Source organism: Mobula hypostoma, chromosome 6 (genome assembly GCF_963921235.1).
Source record: "Mobula hypostoma chromosome 6, sMobHyp1.1, whole genome shotgun sequence".
Lineage (NCBI taxonomy): Eukaryota > Metazoa > Chordata > Chondrichthyes > Myliobatiformes > Myliobatidae > Mobula > Mobula hypostoma.
The window spans coordinates 113999852-114017993 of NC_086102.1; the positions used below are offsets into that span (position 1 = coordinate 113999852).

General features: G+C 46.7%; 1 protein-coding gene across 1 annotated transcript; it reads right to left on the bottom strand.

Annotated features, from left to right (window-relative positions):
• Positions 1-709: 709 nt before the first annotated feature.
• Positions 710-6409, bottom strand: LOC134347624 (zinc finger protein 239-like). Its single transcript, XM_063049992.1, has 2 exons — positions 6373-6409; positions 710-3672 (listed from the first exon to the last, which is right to left on the bottom strand). Exon 2 carries the CDS (start codon positions 2853-2855, stop codon positions 1893-1895), a length of 963 nt encoding a protein of 320 aa, XP_062906062.1. The 5' UTR covers positions 2856-3672; positions 6373-6409; the 3' UTR covers positions 710-1892.
• Positions 6410-18142: the final 11733 nt, after the last annotated feature.

The following is an 18142-nucleotide window of genomic DNA, read 5'->3' on the forward strand; positions in this document are numbered from 1 at the left end:
CTACAACAGAGACCACGCAGCTCCCCTGTCGCTGGTCACACTAATAAGCCAGTGAATTGGACTTACAGTATTCCACGTCACCAATGTCCAACAGGGTCTTGCAATCACAAGAAAAATGACCAAGACAATCACTGACTGTTAGACTGCACACTACCTTTGCACACCAACTCCGACGCCTTTCTGTAACAAGCAGTACTCAATCCGCACCAAGTCCAGCTCCTCTGCTAACAAGCTACTCACTGATGGGGTAGGCCTGCAGTACATGAAGTTCTTAATGTCCAGTAGCCTCTTGTGATCTTAAAAAAAGATGTTTAAAAAAGAGAAACACACCTTTAACTGACCCAATAGAGGATGCTATGTCCCAGTGTGCTGTCTTCTCACAGCAACCTCCCAGAATCAATATATTTAATGTCAAGCAACACACATAAAAGTTGCTGGTGAACGCAGCAGGCCAGGCAGCATCTCTAGGAGGAGGTACAGTCGACGTTTTGGGCCGAGACCCTTCGTCAGGACTAACTGAAAGAAGAGCTAGTAAGAGATCTGAAAGTGGGAGGGGGTTACTAGCTCTTCTTTCAGTTAGTCCTGACGAAGGGTCTCGGCCCAAAACGTCGACTGTACCTCTTCCTAGAGATGCTGCCTGGCCTGCTGCATTCACCAGCAACTTTTATGTGTGTTGCTTGAAATTCCAGCATCTGCAAATTTCCTCGTGTTTGCATATTCAATGTCAACAAGCATTGTGTGTATCAATAGTCAAAGTCAACCTAATTTTTTTTTTATTTTATTTTTATTTGGAGATACAGTGCAGAACAGGCTTTTCTGGCCCACTGAACTGTGCCAACCAGCAACCCACCAATTTAACCCTAGCCTAATCACTGGACAATGTGCAATAACCAATTAACCTACTAACCGGTATGTCTTTGGACTGTGGGAGAAAACCAAAGCACCTGGAGGAAACCCATGCACACATGGGACTAACGTACAAACTTTCTTACAGAGGGCGGCAGAATTGAACTCCGAACCCCAACGCCCCCCGCTGTAATAGCATCGCGCTAGCTGCTCTGCTGCCGAGGTGCCCTAAAATTCACAAATCTGACAGAACTGATTTACGTCACGCAGATTCCAATGTCGCTGCTCTGTATTGCTATGCCCTGTCCCACTCTATTTTCCTGCTCCTCATCATAGGCTCTTACCCCTACCACCGTCCAGAGCCCCAGACTCTACTCCGTGCTGACCCATCTCTGGTTTCCAACGCTTGCCCATCGAATATCCAACGAATGGTTCCCTGTTTTGCTTTCAGTGTATTGTCCCAACCCAGCTGTGTGAGACGCAGCCCTTTAGAAGCATTGAAAATGACCCCTGATGTTGAAGGGCAGGGAGTACAGAGGCTAACTACCAATGTCATTCTTCCTCAACGCAGAGATTTGGGGAATGAAGCACATGTCAGACATAACCGCAGCCACCCCATTTCCTTCTTCGGTCTGCAGAAAGTCATGCATGAAATTCAAGGGAAACCTCGTCATGCACAGAGTGATAACCATCACCGCAGGCAGAACGAGAGGTGAACAGCAGGGATGGATTGAAAAAGTCTGTTGTGGATCAGAAACCTGGTCAGAGACCAACTGGGCTGAGTTGACTCTCTACTGTACACTAGGTACCTGAGACAGAGTTTAAAATAGAAGTGATATATTTGTCTCAGATCCAGAATATCAAACACCAGTCCCATTAAAGGTGAACATCAGCAGAAGGAGCCTCTCCCAGGCCTGGTGACCAGAGTGCAGAACTGGCTGTGCTGAGCAGCAGCAATATTTGCAGAGTTCGACGCCAACAGTCACTTTGGAACTTGTCTTTGGATTCACCAACCATGATGGTTAAACATCCAGCCTGCAGCTTATTTAAATATTTTCCCCAGTGTGAACTTGCTGGTGCTTCACAAGGTGGGATGAGTGAGTGAATCCCTTCCCACACACGGAACAGGTGAATGGCCTCTCTCCCGTGTGAATTCGCTGGTGTGTCTGCAGGCTGGATGACTGAGTGAATCCCTTCCCACACACGGAACAGGAGAATGGCCTTTCCCCCGTGTGAACCCGTTGGTGGATCAGCAGATCAGATGATCGAATGAATGCCTTCCCACAGACAGAGCAGGTAAACAATCTCTCCCCACTGTGAACTCGCTGGTGCGTCTTCAGGTGAGATGAATGGGTAAATGCCTTCCCACAGTCCGAGCAGGTGAACAGCTTCTCCCTAGAGTGAACACGCTGGTGTCTCATCAGGTTGGATGACTCGGTAAATCCCTTCCCGCAGTCTGAGCAAGTGAACGGCCTCTCCCCAGTGTGAACTCGCTGGTGCGTTACAAGACGGAATGAGTGAGTGAATCCCTTCCCACACACGGAACAGGTGAACGGCCTCTCTCCCGTGTGAATTCGCTGGTGTGTCTGCAGGCTGGATGACTGAGTGAATCCCTTCCCACAATCTGAGCAGGTGAACGGCATCTCCCCAGTGTGAACTGATTGGTGTGCCAGTAGGTCAGATGACCGAGTGAATCCCTTCCCACAGTCTGAGCAGGTGAATGGTCTCTCCCCGGTGTGAACTGACTGGTGTGTCTTTAGGTGGGATGACTGAGTAAATCCCTTCCCGCAGTCTGAGCAGGTGAACGGTCTTTCTCCAGTGTGAACTCGCTCATGTGTCAGCAGGTTAGATGACCGAATGAATCTCTTCCCACACACGGAGCAGATAAACGGTCTCTCCCCACTGTGAACTCGCTGGTGTCTCTGCAGGAGAGATGGGTGAGTAAATGCCTTCCCACAGTCTGAGCAGGTAAACGGCCTCTTCTCAGAGGGAACTCGCTGATGCGTCATCACGAGGGATGAGTTAGTGAATCCCTTCCCACCACACAGAACAGTCGAGCGGTCTCTCTCCCTGGTGTGTCTGTGGGTGTGCTGAGCGTATGAATCTCTTCCCACACACCAAACAGTGAAATGGCCTCTCAGTTTTTTGATGTATCTTCAGCATGGATAACACACTGAATCACTTCCCACAGTCAGAACGGTGAACCGTCCATCTCACTCTGTTGTGAACTTGCTGATGTATCTTCAGGCTGGATGGCTGAGTAAATCCCCTACCCAGTGTGAAGTCACCGGTGTTTCTACAGGTCAGCTAAGTGAGTGAATCACTTTCCACACTGAGAGTAGGTGAATGATAAATCCCTGCTATCAATTCTCTGGTGATTCATACAGGTGTTAGACATAGTGAATCCCTCGCACAATCAGTTCAGTTAAAGAACTGATCTCTGGTGAATAAATTTCACCACTTCCAAATCTCTTACTAGCTCTTCTTTCAGTTAGTCCTGACGAAGGGTCTCGGCCTGAAACGTCGACTGTGCTTCTTCCTATAGATGCTGCCTGGCCTGCTGCGTTCACCAGCAACTTTGATGTGTGTTGTCTGGTGAATAAACGCTGGTGTGTTCTCAGTATCCCAGTTCCAGTGGATTTCACTGAGTTAAAACAGAAACCTTTGTCATTTCAGAGGGAAAACAAGTTTCTACATCTTCATCGCCAAGTATCAACAAATATATTGGTGGTACAAAGGAAATATCTGGTCACTTCTGGACAGACACAGCAGAACCGAAGTGTTGTGTTTAAGATTTCTGTACAGAAATTCTTTGCCGTTTTTAACCTGTAAAAAGATATACAAAATACATCAATGGGTGAAGGACAACATTTAATTTTAGTCTCTATGGTGAGGTCTAACATCACACTGCTCAGTGAGGTTCAACCCAAGTTGGAGGAACAACTCATCTTTTAACTTATCAGGCTTTCAGACTGACCATCAAATAGACTGGTGGTCTTCCAGTCTGTATCAGAATGGGCCATTTCTACCCATCTTCAATCTGTGAATTGGCTCAGTTTGTCTCTCTCCATTAATATTATTTCAAGTTCTAGTCCATGTCCCATTGCGTTACAAAGACACGTGGCTGCTCCTGGACTCTTTCTAATTACTCTGCCCACCCCCCGCACAAGTGGTTGATGGTGGTGAACTCATCGATGGCAATCAAGACGAGGGCATTATTGTTTCTCAATCGAGATAGTTAAAGTGAGGCACTTTTGAGATGTGAAAACCACAGGTCACTTGTTACCCAGGACAAAGGTGTTTAACGTCATTATGTACCCGGAGAGAATAGGACAAAACACGTTCTCATGGATGGAAAGGTCCAAAAGAGGAGGCAGAATAAATGTGATTTTCTAAACTAAAGCTAATGCAAGGATTTTGTATTTTTCTTTCCTTTGCAGCATTAATTCACATTGTAATTGACTAGAAGGTAGACTCAGTTCCTTCCTTTAGTCTCAGTCTCAACTCATGTTATCTACTAAGATTTGGACATTACCTGACTGTAACATCAGAACTGATCTCAATGTTGGCTAATCCATTTGTCTGGAGGGTGACTTGGATGCTTTTCATCCGAGATGTTTGTTCCAAGAGGATATGGGATTGCTTTAAGTTGGTAAACTGGGCCACATTCAAAGACTTATCACATGTGAAGTGACAATTCCGGACCAAACTTGGATCACTGATGGATGCTCAACGGTGAGGCTTGAATGCTATCACCACCTACAAAGTAAAATCAAGCAACATAGGAGATAACAAGCATTCGCTCCCAGATGAGCTCAATGCCTTTTATGCTCACGTTGACCATCAAAACATGGAGGCAACTTCACAAACTCCCAAAGCCCCCGATGACACTATGCTTTCAGTCTCTGAGGCCGACATGACAGCATCCTTCAGAAAGGTGAAGCCATGGAAAGCAGACTCGGTACCTGGCTGAATACTGAAGAACTGCGCTGATCAACTGGCTGCACTGTTCACTAATATCTTTAACCTCTTTCTTTGGCAGTCTGAGGTACCCACCTGCTTCTAGCTGGCTTCAATCATGCCTAAGAACAGCATGGTAATCTGCCTCAATGACTATCATCCAGTAGCACTTACATCCACGATGATGACGTGCTTTGAGAGGTTGGTGATGAAACATATCAACTCCTACTTCAGGAGCAACTTGAATCCACTACAGTTTGCCTACCATCACAACAGGTCAACAGCAGATGCCATTTTGTTGGCTCTTCACTCAGCCTTGGAACATCTGGACAATGAAGGTGCAAACATCAGGATGCTCTTCATTGACTATAGCTAAGCATTCAGTACTACTAATCCCTCAAAACGAATCAATAAGCTTCAAGACCTGGGACTCAATACCTCATTGTGCAATGGGATCCTTGATTTCCTCCACGATTTCCACCAGTACAGCTGCACCACAAGGCTGTGGGCTTAGCCGCATGCTCTACTCACTTTATGCTTATAACTGTGAGGCTAAGCACAGCTCAAATGCCATACTTATGTTTGCTGACAACACCACAGTCACTGGCCGAATAAAAGATAATGATGAATTAGCATATAGAAGGGAGATTGAAAATATGGCTGTGTGGTACTATAACAACAACCTCTCACTCAATGTCAGCAAGACCAAGAAGGTGACTGTTGACTTCAGGAGGAGGAAACCGGAGGTCCATGAGCACTGATACAGGAAAACAGCATCCAGTATCAGAGACCCCCACCATCCGGGCCATGCTCTTTTCTCACTGTTGCCATCAGGAAGGAGGTACAGGGGATTCAGGACACACACCACCAAGTTCAGGAACAGTCATTACCTCTCAATCGTCAAACTCTTGAACTAAAGGAGATAACTTCCTCAACTTCACTCAGCCCGACACTGAATAGTTGCCACAATCTATGGACTCACTTTCAAGGACTCTGCATCTCATGTTCTCAAAATGCATTATTTACTTATTATTAATATTTTGCTTGTTTATTTTGTTGCTTCTGTTTATTCAATGTGAATGCTCGCAAGAAGACGAATCTCAGGCAATAAGATGCCATATATGTATTTTCACAATGAATTTACTTTACTTTGAACTTTGAGTTCCTAATCCTTGGATTTAGGTAGCGAGAGTTTATCAGTGTCTGAGAGATCAATCCACTCCCATTCCCTCCGCCTGCGCTTCCAAACACGTCCTACCGATTAGCAGAAAAACACTGGCAGTGCCACGCATGGCTGACTGTGTACCCAGAAAACCCCGCGATGAGATAAACGTCTATCCATCCCAAAACCAGCACTACGCGTGCGCCTCAATAATGGCGGCAGGACCTTCGCTCATTAGCGTACAGCTCCCCGGGCGAGTACGAATCGTGAGGCAGAGAACGCGGGTAAACCCAGAAAACCCGGGATACAGGGCCACGGTGTGTACGGAGCTTGCAGCAATTGTCCCTCAGTTGGGGTGTGGACACGAGTCTTCATGAAACCCTCGCCCCGAGACCTGTTCCTACCTGCTTCCGAACCTCCAGAGCCTGTTGTCTACTTAGCGCATGCGCGATTTTCTCTGTCTTTCTGGGAAAACGCCTGCGCATTTGATCGGTAAACCGCCGATAGCGACTTCTGGAGCGCGGAGATTTCTGGGTAGAAAAGGTGCCATTGATAGTATCTGGACACCGGGTCCCTAATGCCATGTATTCAAAATTAGGCAATGATTTTATGTGGAGAACTCAGCAATTATTTTAACACAGCAAGCTCCCACAAACAGTACGATCAATACCAAAAGGCATTACATGTGTCAAAAGTCAAAGACCAACACGCTAACAAATGCAGAAATAACAAAAAAAAAACCAAAAGAGATTCTGCAGATGCTGGAAATATAGAGTAACAAAAATAAACCACCAGAGGAACTCAGCAAACCCGGCAACATCAACGCAGAGGAATAAACAATCATGATTTCAGGCCAAAGCACTTCACCAGTCACCAACATGGAACCCATTGAATATTAGAAACATAGAAAACCTACAGCACAATACAGGCCCTTCGGCCCACAGAGCTGTGCTGAATAAAATATTGAAATGCCTAGTTAGAGTGGCTGTGGAGAGGATGTTTCCAATAGTGGATGAGTCTAGGACCAGAGGGCACAGCTTCGGAAAAGAGGGATGTACATTAGAACAGAGGTGAGGAGGAATTTCTTTATCTGGAATGCAGTGAATCTGTTGAATTCATTGGTGTGGAGGCCAAAAGTCATTGGGTATATTTAAAGCAGAAGTTGATAGGTTCTTGATTAGTCAGGTTACAGGGAGAGGTAGTAGAACTGGATTGAGAGGGATAACAATCAAACATGATGGAATGGCTAAGCAGATTCGATGGGCTGAATAGCCCAATTCTCCTCCTTTGTCTTATGGTCTTCTGGTGTAAAGCACAGACCTTTGAAATCAATAAATATGACCCATAACATTGAAAAGAGCACAGAAATAGGAGTTTAATGACCATAGCATTCTTCCTTGGCCCAGAGTCTCGAGGAATGAGGAATATTTGAGACAAAACCCCAGTGAGCTTGTCTTCATCTGCAGATTGTAGAAAGTCAAGGAGGAAATTCAAAGTAAACCTCTTCTCACATAGAGTGGTAACCAGTCGGAACCTATCATCTCAGAGGTGGGGGAGGAGAGAAAGAAGGTGTTAGGTGGAACCAGAAAGGGCAGGGATGAAGTAAAGAAATGGGAAGTTGATTGGTGAAAAAAGTACAGGGCTTGAGAAGGGGGAGTCTGATCGGAGAAAACAAAAGACAATGGAAGAAAGAAAAAGGGGGAGGACCACTAGATGGAGGTGATGGCCAGGCAATAAGGTAAGGTGAGAAAGGGAAAAGAGAATGGGGAATTAAATTTTCTGCGACTTTGCATGTGACCAATTAAGTATCCTTGGACTTTTGTCTCTTGCTGGAATAGTTAACTGTAAGCTTGTCATGGGTTTTATCATCTGCACACAAAATATTTCATGATCTGGAGTGTACTTAAATGGGGCAGTGCTAACCCCTCATTGGCTCGGTTGTCCTGATCCTTGCCTAGTGCAGTTTTGGTTAAGTTATCGAAGACCTTGTAAGTCAAACTGTTTTGTTGTGTTATAGAAACATAGAAACATAGAAAATAGGTGCAGGAGTAGGCCATTCGGCCCTTCGAGCCTGCACCGCCATTTATTATGATCATGGCTGATCATCCAACTCAGAACCCTGCCCCAGCCTTCCCTCCATACCCCCTGACCCCTGTAGCCACAAGGGCCATATCTAACTCCCTCTTAAACATAGCCAATAACTGGCCTCAACAGTTTGCTGTGGCAGAGAATTCCACAGATTCACCACTCTCTGTGTGAAGAAGTTTTTCCTAATCTCGGTCCTAAAAGGCTTCCCCTCTATCCTCAAACTGTGACCTCTCATTCTGGACTTCCCCAACATCGGGAACAATCTTCCTGCATCTAGCCTGTCCAATCCCTTTAGGATCTTATACGTTTCAATCAGATCCCCCCTCAATCTTCTAAATTCCAACGAGTACAAGCCCAGTTCATCCAGTCTTTCTTCATATGAAAGTCCTGCCATCCCAGGAATCAATCTGGTGAACCTTCTTTGTACTCCCTCTATGGCAAAGATGTCTTTCCTCAGATTAGGGGACCAAAACTGCACACAATACTCCAGGTGTGGTCTCACCAAGGCCTTGTACAACTGCATTAGTACCTCCCTGCTCCTGTACTCGAATCCTCTTGCTATAAATACCAGCATACCATTCGCCTTTTTCACCGCCTGCTGTACCTGCATGCCCACTTTCAATGGCTGGTGTATAATGACACTCAGGTCTCGTTGCACCTCCCCTTTTCCTAATCGGCCACCATTCAGATAATAATCTGTTTTCCTATTTTTTCCACCAAAGTGGATAACTTCACATTTATCCACATTAAATTTAATTATGTTAATAAGATTCCTAGTTTTGTTTAACCCTTCTAAGTCTCTGTGTGATTTTGTGCTTGGGTGTGAAGAGGCACTGTGACTGTTTGACCCAGCACCCCTGGATCCAGCAGGATTCGACTTTCAGTTAACTCTGACACAGCAAGTTGCATTAGTTGGCCAGTATGAAGAGATGCTGCAAGAGCTGGTCAAGTTCATCGATACCCTCTCAGAGATCCACAAAGCCAGGCAGTCAGGAACATCCCTGACTGTACCAGATAGTGTCAAAAGGTCATCCCAACCTGACCAGTCCCGAGCGTTTTGATGGGAACCCCAAGTCTTGCTGTGGATTCCTAAAGCAGTGCTCTCTGCTCTTTGAGCTGCTACTTTTCAAGCTTCCCACTGAACGGAGAAAGGTGGCATATATGATATCTCTCTTGTTGGGTAAGGCTCTGGTATGGGCTACGGCACTGTGGGAGAGAGATGCTCTTGTATGTTCGACCATTAGCACATTCAAGATTGCCGTGAGAAGGGTCTTCCATCACCCCGTTTGCAGGGTAGGGTGCAGCTGGTGGCTGGCAGAGTTCTCCATATGCAACAGGGGTTGCAGAGTGTGTCCAAGTACTCCACCGAGTTCCAGACACTGACACTTGAGAGCGGGTAGAACGATGAAACCCTCGTTGCCTTGTTCTACAGAAGACTGAATGAAAAGCTCAAGGATGAATTGGTGGCCCATGAACTGGTTCAGCACCTCGATAGATGGATTGACTTAGATATCTGTCTCGGTAATTGGATGTTGGAGTGCCAGAGGGAGAGTCACAGTGAGTTCCCTATATTTGGTTCCTGCCATCCCCGTTCCTCACCCACATTTCATACTCATCCAAGTACTTCACTGCAAGCATCCCCAGCCGTAACTGAACAGGCCATGCAGCTGGGCGGAACTGGTCTCACCCCTGCTGAGCAGGACGGGAGGGTAAGAGGGAGAGTATGAGAGGGAGAGGGAGAGAGACTGACTGATTTTATTGTGGAGAAGTAGGGCACTTTCAACCTACTTGTCCAGAAAGGTCAGGAAACAGAAAAGTCCAAGGGCTGTCCAGTAGATGGAGATCACTGACGATTCCAAAGATACCTCTAATCCTGCAACCTCTGGGGTACATGTGTCCTCTTTATTGACCTGGGGCGACAAGGAACTGGTCCTTTGGGCATTTGTAGACTCTGGTTCTGCAGGTAATTGTTTTAGATCTGGGGGTGGCCCTTATCTATTCCTCTGGGATCCCTCTCATCTTAAAGTACCCGTGGTTATCGCAGCATGGCCCTGTTATAGACTGGCCTAGTAGCAGTATCCTGGGCTGGACTTCCAGCTGTCATAAGGTCTACCTCCCATAAGCTTCCCGACTTCCCAAGTCTGTCACCTGTGTTTCCAGTTTGCCTCTGACATTCCCAACTGTGTGAACTATGGTGACCTTAAAAGGGGAAAGGGGGAAAAACCCAGAGGATGGGCAAGGGGTATAGTAAGAGGGACAAAGGGAGAAAAAGGAGAGAGAGAAAAAGAATGTGTGTCTATAAATAAATAACGGATGGGGTATGAGGGGGAGGTGGGGGTGGTATCCCTCACCCATCCTCTGGGCTTTTCTCCCCTCCCCCTTTTCCTTCTCCCTAGGCCTCCTGTCCCATGATCCTCTCATATCACTTTTGCCAATCAACTGTCCAGCTCTCGGCTCCATCCCTCCCCCCTCCTGTCTTCTCCTATCATTTCGGATCTCCCCCTCCCCCTCCCACCTTCAAATCTCTTACTAGCTCTTCCTTCAGTTAGTCCTGACGAAGGGTCTTGGCCCGAAACATCGACTGTACCTCTTCCTAGAGATGCTGCCTGGCCTGCTGCGTTCACCAGCAACTTTTATGTGTGTTGCTTGAAATTCCAGCATCTGAAGATTTCCTCGTGTTTGCTGCTTATAATTTAATTTGTATTCATGTAGGGAATGAGTGGAAGACACCTTTAATACCCTGACAGATCTTTGTCAATACTTAGTGAAGCCCTTTGGGCTGGGCAACACACCAGCTGTCTCTCTGACATTTATTCTTGACATTCAGAGGGAAATGCTTAACAAGTTTTTGTTTGTGTACCTAGATGACGTTTTGATTTTTTCAAACTCCAATGAGGAGCATGTAACACATGCAAAGCAGGTTGTTTGAGAATTGCCTCTTTGTGAAATTAGAGAAGGAAGAGTTCCATGTCCCCAAAGTCTCTTTTTGAGGATTTATCCTCTCCCAAGAAAATCTTATGGATCCTGAAAAAATACCCTGGGCAGTGCAAGACTGGCCTCCACCTACTTCTGTTGAAATAATTCAACAGTTTTTGTGGTTTGCAGATTTTTACTAGAGATTTATTAATAACTTTAGCTCAATAGTGGCCCTGGTGGCTAATCTGACCAAAAAGACATCGGGCTGTTTCTGTTGGTCCCCAGAGGCTGAGACAGCATTTAATGAGTTCAGGAACTGTTTTGTTACTGCCCCAGTTCTGCGTCCACCTGATCCCAAGCTACCCTTCAATGTTGAGGTAGACGCCTTTGGTATTGGAGTGGGTGCCATTTTAGCTCAAAGATCAACTGCTGGCCAGAAACTGCATCCCTATGCCTATTTTTCCATCATCAGCTGAGGTGAATTATGACATCGGAAACAGAGAAATCTTGGTGGTAGAGGAGTGGCAGCATTGGCTTGAGGGGGCTATGCACCCATTTATCGTCTGGACTGATCATAAGAACTTGGCTTATATTCAGGACACAAAAAGACTGAATTCCTGGCAAGCCCACTGGTCATTGCTTTTAAATTCTTTTAATTTTATTATAACATATTGTCCTGGGTCTAAAGATCAGAAACCTGATGCATTATCGAGACAATTCAAGCACCCAGATATAGTAGAGAGGTTGGAACCCATTATACTGGGAGAAAGGTTAGTGGCCCCTGTCTGGTGGGATGTAGATTCCCAAGTTAGGCAAGCCCTAGAAGAGCTTAACCAGGTTACAGAAGGTAGTACGCCTGGTCGATTATTTGTCTCACCTGAGTTGCAATCTGAGGTTCTTAAATGGGGTAACACTTCTAACATAATAGGTCACCCCAGTATCTTATAGACTTCAGAGTTCATTAGAAGATACAGATGGTCTGGTATATATAAGGACGTTAAGTCGTTCGTGCAGTCTCATAACATCTGTGCCCATTACAAAGATCTTAATTCCCCTCGTCGGGGCTTTCTTCAACCTCTACCCGTTCCTTCATGCCCCTAGTCTCAGCTTTCTCGAGATTTTATTATCAGTCTGCCCCCATCACATTCCTTTACCACTATTTCAATTGTGGTCAATAGGTTTTCCAAGGCTTTCCAATTCATTCCTCTAACCAAGCTACCATCAGCTAAGACAGGGGTCCCCAACCTTTTTTGCACCGCGGACCAGTTTAATATTGACAATATTCTTGCGGACCAGCCGACCAGAGAGGGGTGTCCAAGTAAGGTTAAACTCACCTCAACATGCCTTTTACAGTTAGGGTTGTCAACTTTCTCACTCCCAAATAAGGGACAAAAGTAGCAGTCAAATCCCGGGACACTTTACCCCAGAAAAGACTACCATGACCATGAAGCCTCGCACGGGCACCTGTGTGCGCATCTGTGACGTACGCACGTGACGTGCGCATGCACGTACGTGCCGATTTTTGCCCCCACAAATCGGTTTTCCTTTCATCTTCCCGACTATACTGTACGTACATTATTTCTACCTTACATAGCCTGTGCATTTATCATATCATTCCTGCTTTTACTATATATTAGTGTTATTTATCTTCGGTTTTACGTGTTATTTGGTATGATTTGTTAAGTTATTTTTTGGGTCTGGGAACGCTCAAAAATTGTTACCGTATAAATTAATGGTAATTGTTTCTTCGCTTCACACCATTTCGGGTCGAAAGGTTTGATTGGAATGCTCTACCTTAGCCGGGGCAATACGGGACAAACCAATTTAGCCCAATATACAGGATGTCCCAGCAAATGCGGGACAATTGGCAACCCTATTTTCAAGTTCAACAGTGCGTGACAGGGAATGAGGAAAGGTGCAGCTGACTCATATCATTTCCTCGTGGCCTGGTAGCACATGCTCTGCAGCCTGCGGCCCGATAGTTGGGGACCGCTGGACTAGTGGATAGACTGAGAGGGTAAACCTAGACCTGGAGCAAACCCTTCGCGGCCTAGTGTCTGGTAATCATCACCTTGGAGTGACCATTTATTCTGGGTGGAGTTCGCCCACAATAACCTTCAAAATTCATCATTGGGTATGACCCCTTTCGAATGTCAATTGGGTTTCAGCCTCCTCTCTTCCCTGAGCAGGAGGCAGAGTTTGGTGTCCCCTCAGCTGAACAATTTGTACAGAGGTGCGAGCAAGGGTGGCTCAAGGCCAAAGTGACACTGGAAGAGAGTTCTTCCTGCCAACAGGCCAAGACCAAAAGAAAGAGGCAGCTGGATCCCTCTTTCTATATTGGTCAGAGAGTCTGGCTTTCAACTAAAGATCTTCCATTCAAACTAGAACCACGGAAATCAGCCCCCGCCCCCCGCACTTTATTGGCCCCTTTAAAGTAATTAGGAAAATTAACCTGCTTACCTGCAAGCTAAAACTTCCCTGTTTTGTGTAAATTGATCCCACCTTTCATGTATCCAGATTGAAAACTTTACTTTGTAGCCCCTTAACCCTGATTCCCAAGCTTAACCCACATGACCAGCAAGGAAACTGTCTGCACAGTCCACAGACTGATTAATTCAGGGCAATAAGGAGGACAACAATAATATTTGGTACACTAGGAGGGATGTGATCCAGAGGAATGGTGTTGGGTTCCTTCCCAGAATATATTGGACCCCGATTTTATTTCAAAATTTCAGCGTTTACATCCAGGTAGGTTTTCTCTAGTTTGCATTTAAAGTTCAATTGTCTTTTAATTCTCCGAGACTTTGCAGGTATCCTTGGACTTTTGTCTCTTATTAGAACAGTTAACTGTACACTTATTATTACTGGGGTTTTATCAGCTGGGCACAGATTTCTTCATTACCTGGAGTGTATCTAAATGGAGCAGTGCTAACCCCTTGGGCAGGAGTTCTGGGTAAAGCAGCTGGAACGAGAAGAGAGAAACAGGCAGTTAGAACGAGAAGAGAGAGAGAAGCAGAAGGATAGGGAATTTGAGCTGGAGAAGTTAAGGATGAATCTAGCACAGGGCTCCATGCCGAACCAAGGTGGAGGGTTCAGGGCACCCAGGAGGTTAGGCTGGTTCCCCCATTTGAGGAGGCCGATGTTGATTGGTACTTTCTACATTTTGAAAAAGCCGCTGCAAGTCAGGACTGGCCGAGGGATAAGTGGGCTGTTTTGCTTCAGAGCGTACTGAAAGGGAAAGCCCAACAAGCTTACTCGGCATTGTCCGCAGAAGATGCCCAGAGGTATGATGTGGTGAAAGAGGCGATACTCAGGATTTATGAGATGGTCCTGGAGGCATACCGACAGAGGTTCCGGAATGTGAGGAAGCAGTGGGGCCGCACGTATTTAGAGTTTTCCCGTGAGATGCAGATGTATTGTGAGCGTTGGTGCGCCTTGAAAGGGGTCAATGGGGATTATGACAGACTGCTCCAGCTAATACTGATTGAGCAATTTAAAGGTTGTGTCCCTGAAGGTATGAGGTCCTATCTAGATGAGAGAGAGGCAGAAACCGTAGCCGCAACTGCTAAGTTAGCGGATGAGTACGCGTTAACACGCAAAGCAAAGTTTACCCTAAGTAAAAGCTACCAGAAGGGTAGTTGAGAGGGCAGAGAGAGTCTGCCGGAAAAGCCAGAAAGTAAGCCAGGGACTAGTGAGAATGATAAGGAAGACAGGAAGCAGTTTGGTAGGAAGTCTCCTGGGGTCGTATGCTATAATTGTGGGAAAGTCGGTCACTTTGCGTCCAGGTGTTTTGCCCCAAAGAAGGAGACAGGGAAAGGAAAAACGACGACTCCGACTGGCTGTATTGAGCCGGCAAACAAACCGCTAGGGGAGAAGAGGTCTGATAGAGTTCAGGAAGGGCGCGAGAAGTTTATTTCAGCCAGATTGGTGTCGGTGAAGGAGGGGTCAAACCCAGTTCCCATACGGATCTGGAGAGACACTGGAGCTTGTCAGTCACTGATCTTAAGGAGTGTTTTAGACTTTAGTTCAGAGACCCAGACTGGGGAGGTCAGTGTGTTAAAAGGCATTGGGAAAGGGACTGAAGCAGTACCTTTGCACCAGATACACCTGAAAAGTGACTTGGTCTCCGGACCGGTCACGATAGGGGTGAGGCCCAAACTACCAATGGAAGACGTGGAGGTCTTACTCGGTAATGACCTCGCAGGCAGAGAGGTGTACCCAGCAGTAAAACCGACAAGCCAGCCTGCCAGCATTGAGGCCCCGCCCATGGACTCACAGGTTTATCCCGTTTACGCAGTGACTCGGCTTATGTCCAGAAAGGCGGCCGAGGTGAATGTAGATTTAGCTGAGACGTTTTTACCAGCCTTGTACCAAAAGGGGTTAGAAAGTGAGAAGAAGGAGCATAGTGGAGCGGAAGTAAGTGAAGGAGTTGAGGTAGATTTATCATTAGCGAGGAAGGAATTTATACAAGCACAGGAACGAGATGAGGAGCTGATGGTTTTGACGGAGACAGCTCTCTCTGAAGCAGAATTAAAAAGGGAGCCAATGGGCTATTATGTGAAGGAGGGAGTACTAATGAGGAAATGGAGACCAAGTACCGTGCTCGCAGCTGAGGAATGGTGGGTGGTGCACCAGATATTAGTGCCGAAAATTTATGGGGATGAGATTTTTAACCTGGCCCACAAGATACCCCTCGGTGTACATTTTGGGCTGAGGAAGACAGTCGATAGAATTATGGAAGAGTTTTACTGGCCGAGCATGAGGGAGGATATTATTGAGTATTGTGGATGTGAGCTGACACAGTTAGAGCCTATTAATATGTTAACAGCTTACCACGATAAGAAAGCAGACCTAATCAGTGTTATCACGAAAAATAATGAGGCTAGAGTACCACCTGATAAGGGGAAAACCCGTCTTGAAAAGATAAATATGGTGCCGACCAAATTGGAGAACTCAAGCAACACACATCAAAGTTGCTGGTGAACGCAGCAGGCCAGGCAGCATCTCTAGGAAGAGGTGCAGTCGACGTTTCAGGCCGAGACCCTTCGTCAGGACTAACTGAAGGAAGAGTGAGTAAGAGATTTGAAAGTTGGAGGGGCAGGGGGAGAGCCAAAATGATAGGAGAAGACAGGAGCGGGAGGGATGGAGCCAAGAGCTGGACAGGTGATAGGCAAAACGGATACGAGAGGATCATGGGACAGGAGGTCCGGGAAGAAAGACAAGGGGGGGGAACCCAGAGGATGGGCAAGGGGTATATTCAGAGGGACAGAGGGAGAAAAAGGAGAGTGAGAGAAAGAAAGTGTGTATAAAAATAAGTAACAGATGGGGTACGAGGGGGAGGTGGGGCATTAGCAGAAGTTAGAGAAGTCGATGTTCATGCCATCAGGTTGGAGGCTACCCAGACGGAATATAAGGTGTTGTTCCTCCAACCTGAGTGTGGCTTCATGTTTACAGTAGAGGAGGCTGTGGATAGACATGTCAGAATGGGAATGGGATGTGGAATTAAAATGGCCACTGGGAGATCCTGCTTTCTCTGGCAGACAGAGTGTAGATGTTCAGCAAAGCGGTCTCCCAGTCTGTGTCGGGTCTCGCCAATATATAAAAGACCACATCGGGAGCACCGGACACAGTATATCACCCCAGTCAACTCACAGGTGAAGTATTGCCTCACCTGGAAGGACTGTTGGGGGCCCTGAATGGTGGTAAGGGAGGAAGTGTAAGGGCATGTGTAGCACTTGTTCCGCTTACACGGATAAGTGCCAGGAGGGAGATCAGTGGGGAGGGATGGGGGGGGGCGAATGGACAAGGGAATCGCGACGCAGACTGGGAGACTGCTTTGCTGAACATCTACACTCTGTCTGCCAGAGAAAGCAGGATCTCCCAGTGGCCATTTTAATTCCACATCCCATTCCCATTCTGACATGTCTATCCACAGCCTCCTCTACTGTAAAGATGAAGCCACACTCAGGTTGGAGGAACAACACCTTATATTCCGTCTGGTAGCCTCCAACCTGATGGCATGAACATCGACTTCTCTAACTTCCGCTAATGCCCCACCTCCCCCTCGTACCCCATCTGTTACTTATTTTTATACACACATTCTTTGTCTCACTCTACTTTTTCTCCCTCTGTCCCTCTGATTATACCCCTTGCCCATCCTCTGGGTCCCCCCCCTTGTCTTTCTTCCCGGACCTCCTGTCCCATGATCCTCTCGTATCCGTTTTGCCTATCACCTGTCCAGCTCTTGGCTCCATCCCTCCCGCTCCTGTCTTCTCCTATCATTTTGGCTCTCCCCCTGCCCCTCCAACTTTCAAATCTCTTACTCAATCTTCCTTCAGTTAGTCCTGACGAAGGGTCTCGGCCTGAAACGTCGACTGCACCTCTTCCTAGAGATGCTGCCTGGCCTGCTGCGTTCACCAGCAACTTTGATGTGTGTTGCTTGAATTTCCAGCATCTGCAGAATTCCTGTAGATTGGAGAACTCTATTGTTTTGGCCAACTTTGCTGATAAGGGCTCTCACTTAACCCCCGAACAGAGCGAGCTGTTGATAAAGCTAATTAACCGGCACGCAGACGTATGTCCGGATGTCCTGAGGGGATGCAAGGGGATGGTACATGATGTTATTGTTACGGCAGATCAGCCTATTAAGCAACACCCCTATAGGATGATTAATTCAGTGATAAAGGGGCTAAAGAATGCAGAAGCGTATATTGACGATTTAGTGGTCTGGAGTGACACGTGGGAGGAGCACATTATGGCAGTAGAGGAACTGTTTAAACTGCTGTCTGAAGCCAACCTGACAGTGAACCTCACAAAAAGTGAATTCGGCCACGCAAAGGTCACTTATCTGGGATTTGTGGTAGGACAGGGGCAGCTGGCACCGATGCAGGCTAAGGTGCAGGCTATCTCTGAAGTCCCCATCCTGACAGACAAGAGAGCCCTGAGAAGGTTCTTGGGGATGGTGGGGTACTATCGGAAGTTTTGCAGAAACTTTGCAGACATTACCCTCCCTCTTACTAAGCTCTTGCCAAAGAATGCGAAGTTTGTGTGGGATGACCTTTCTCAACAGGCCTTCGAGAGTCTGAAGGCGATTCTGTGTCACCATCCTGTGCTGAATGTGCCTGACTTACAAGACCCTTCTCCCTAGCAACAGATGTGAGCGACGAAGCA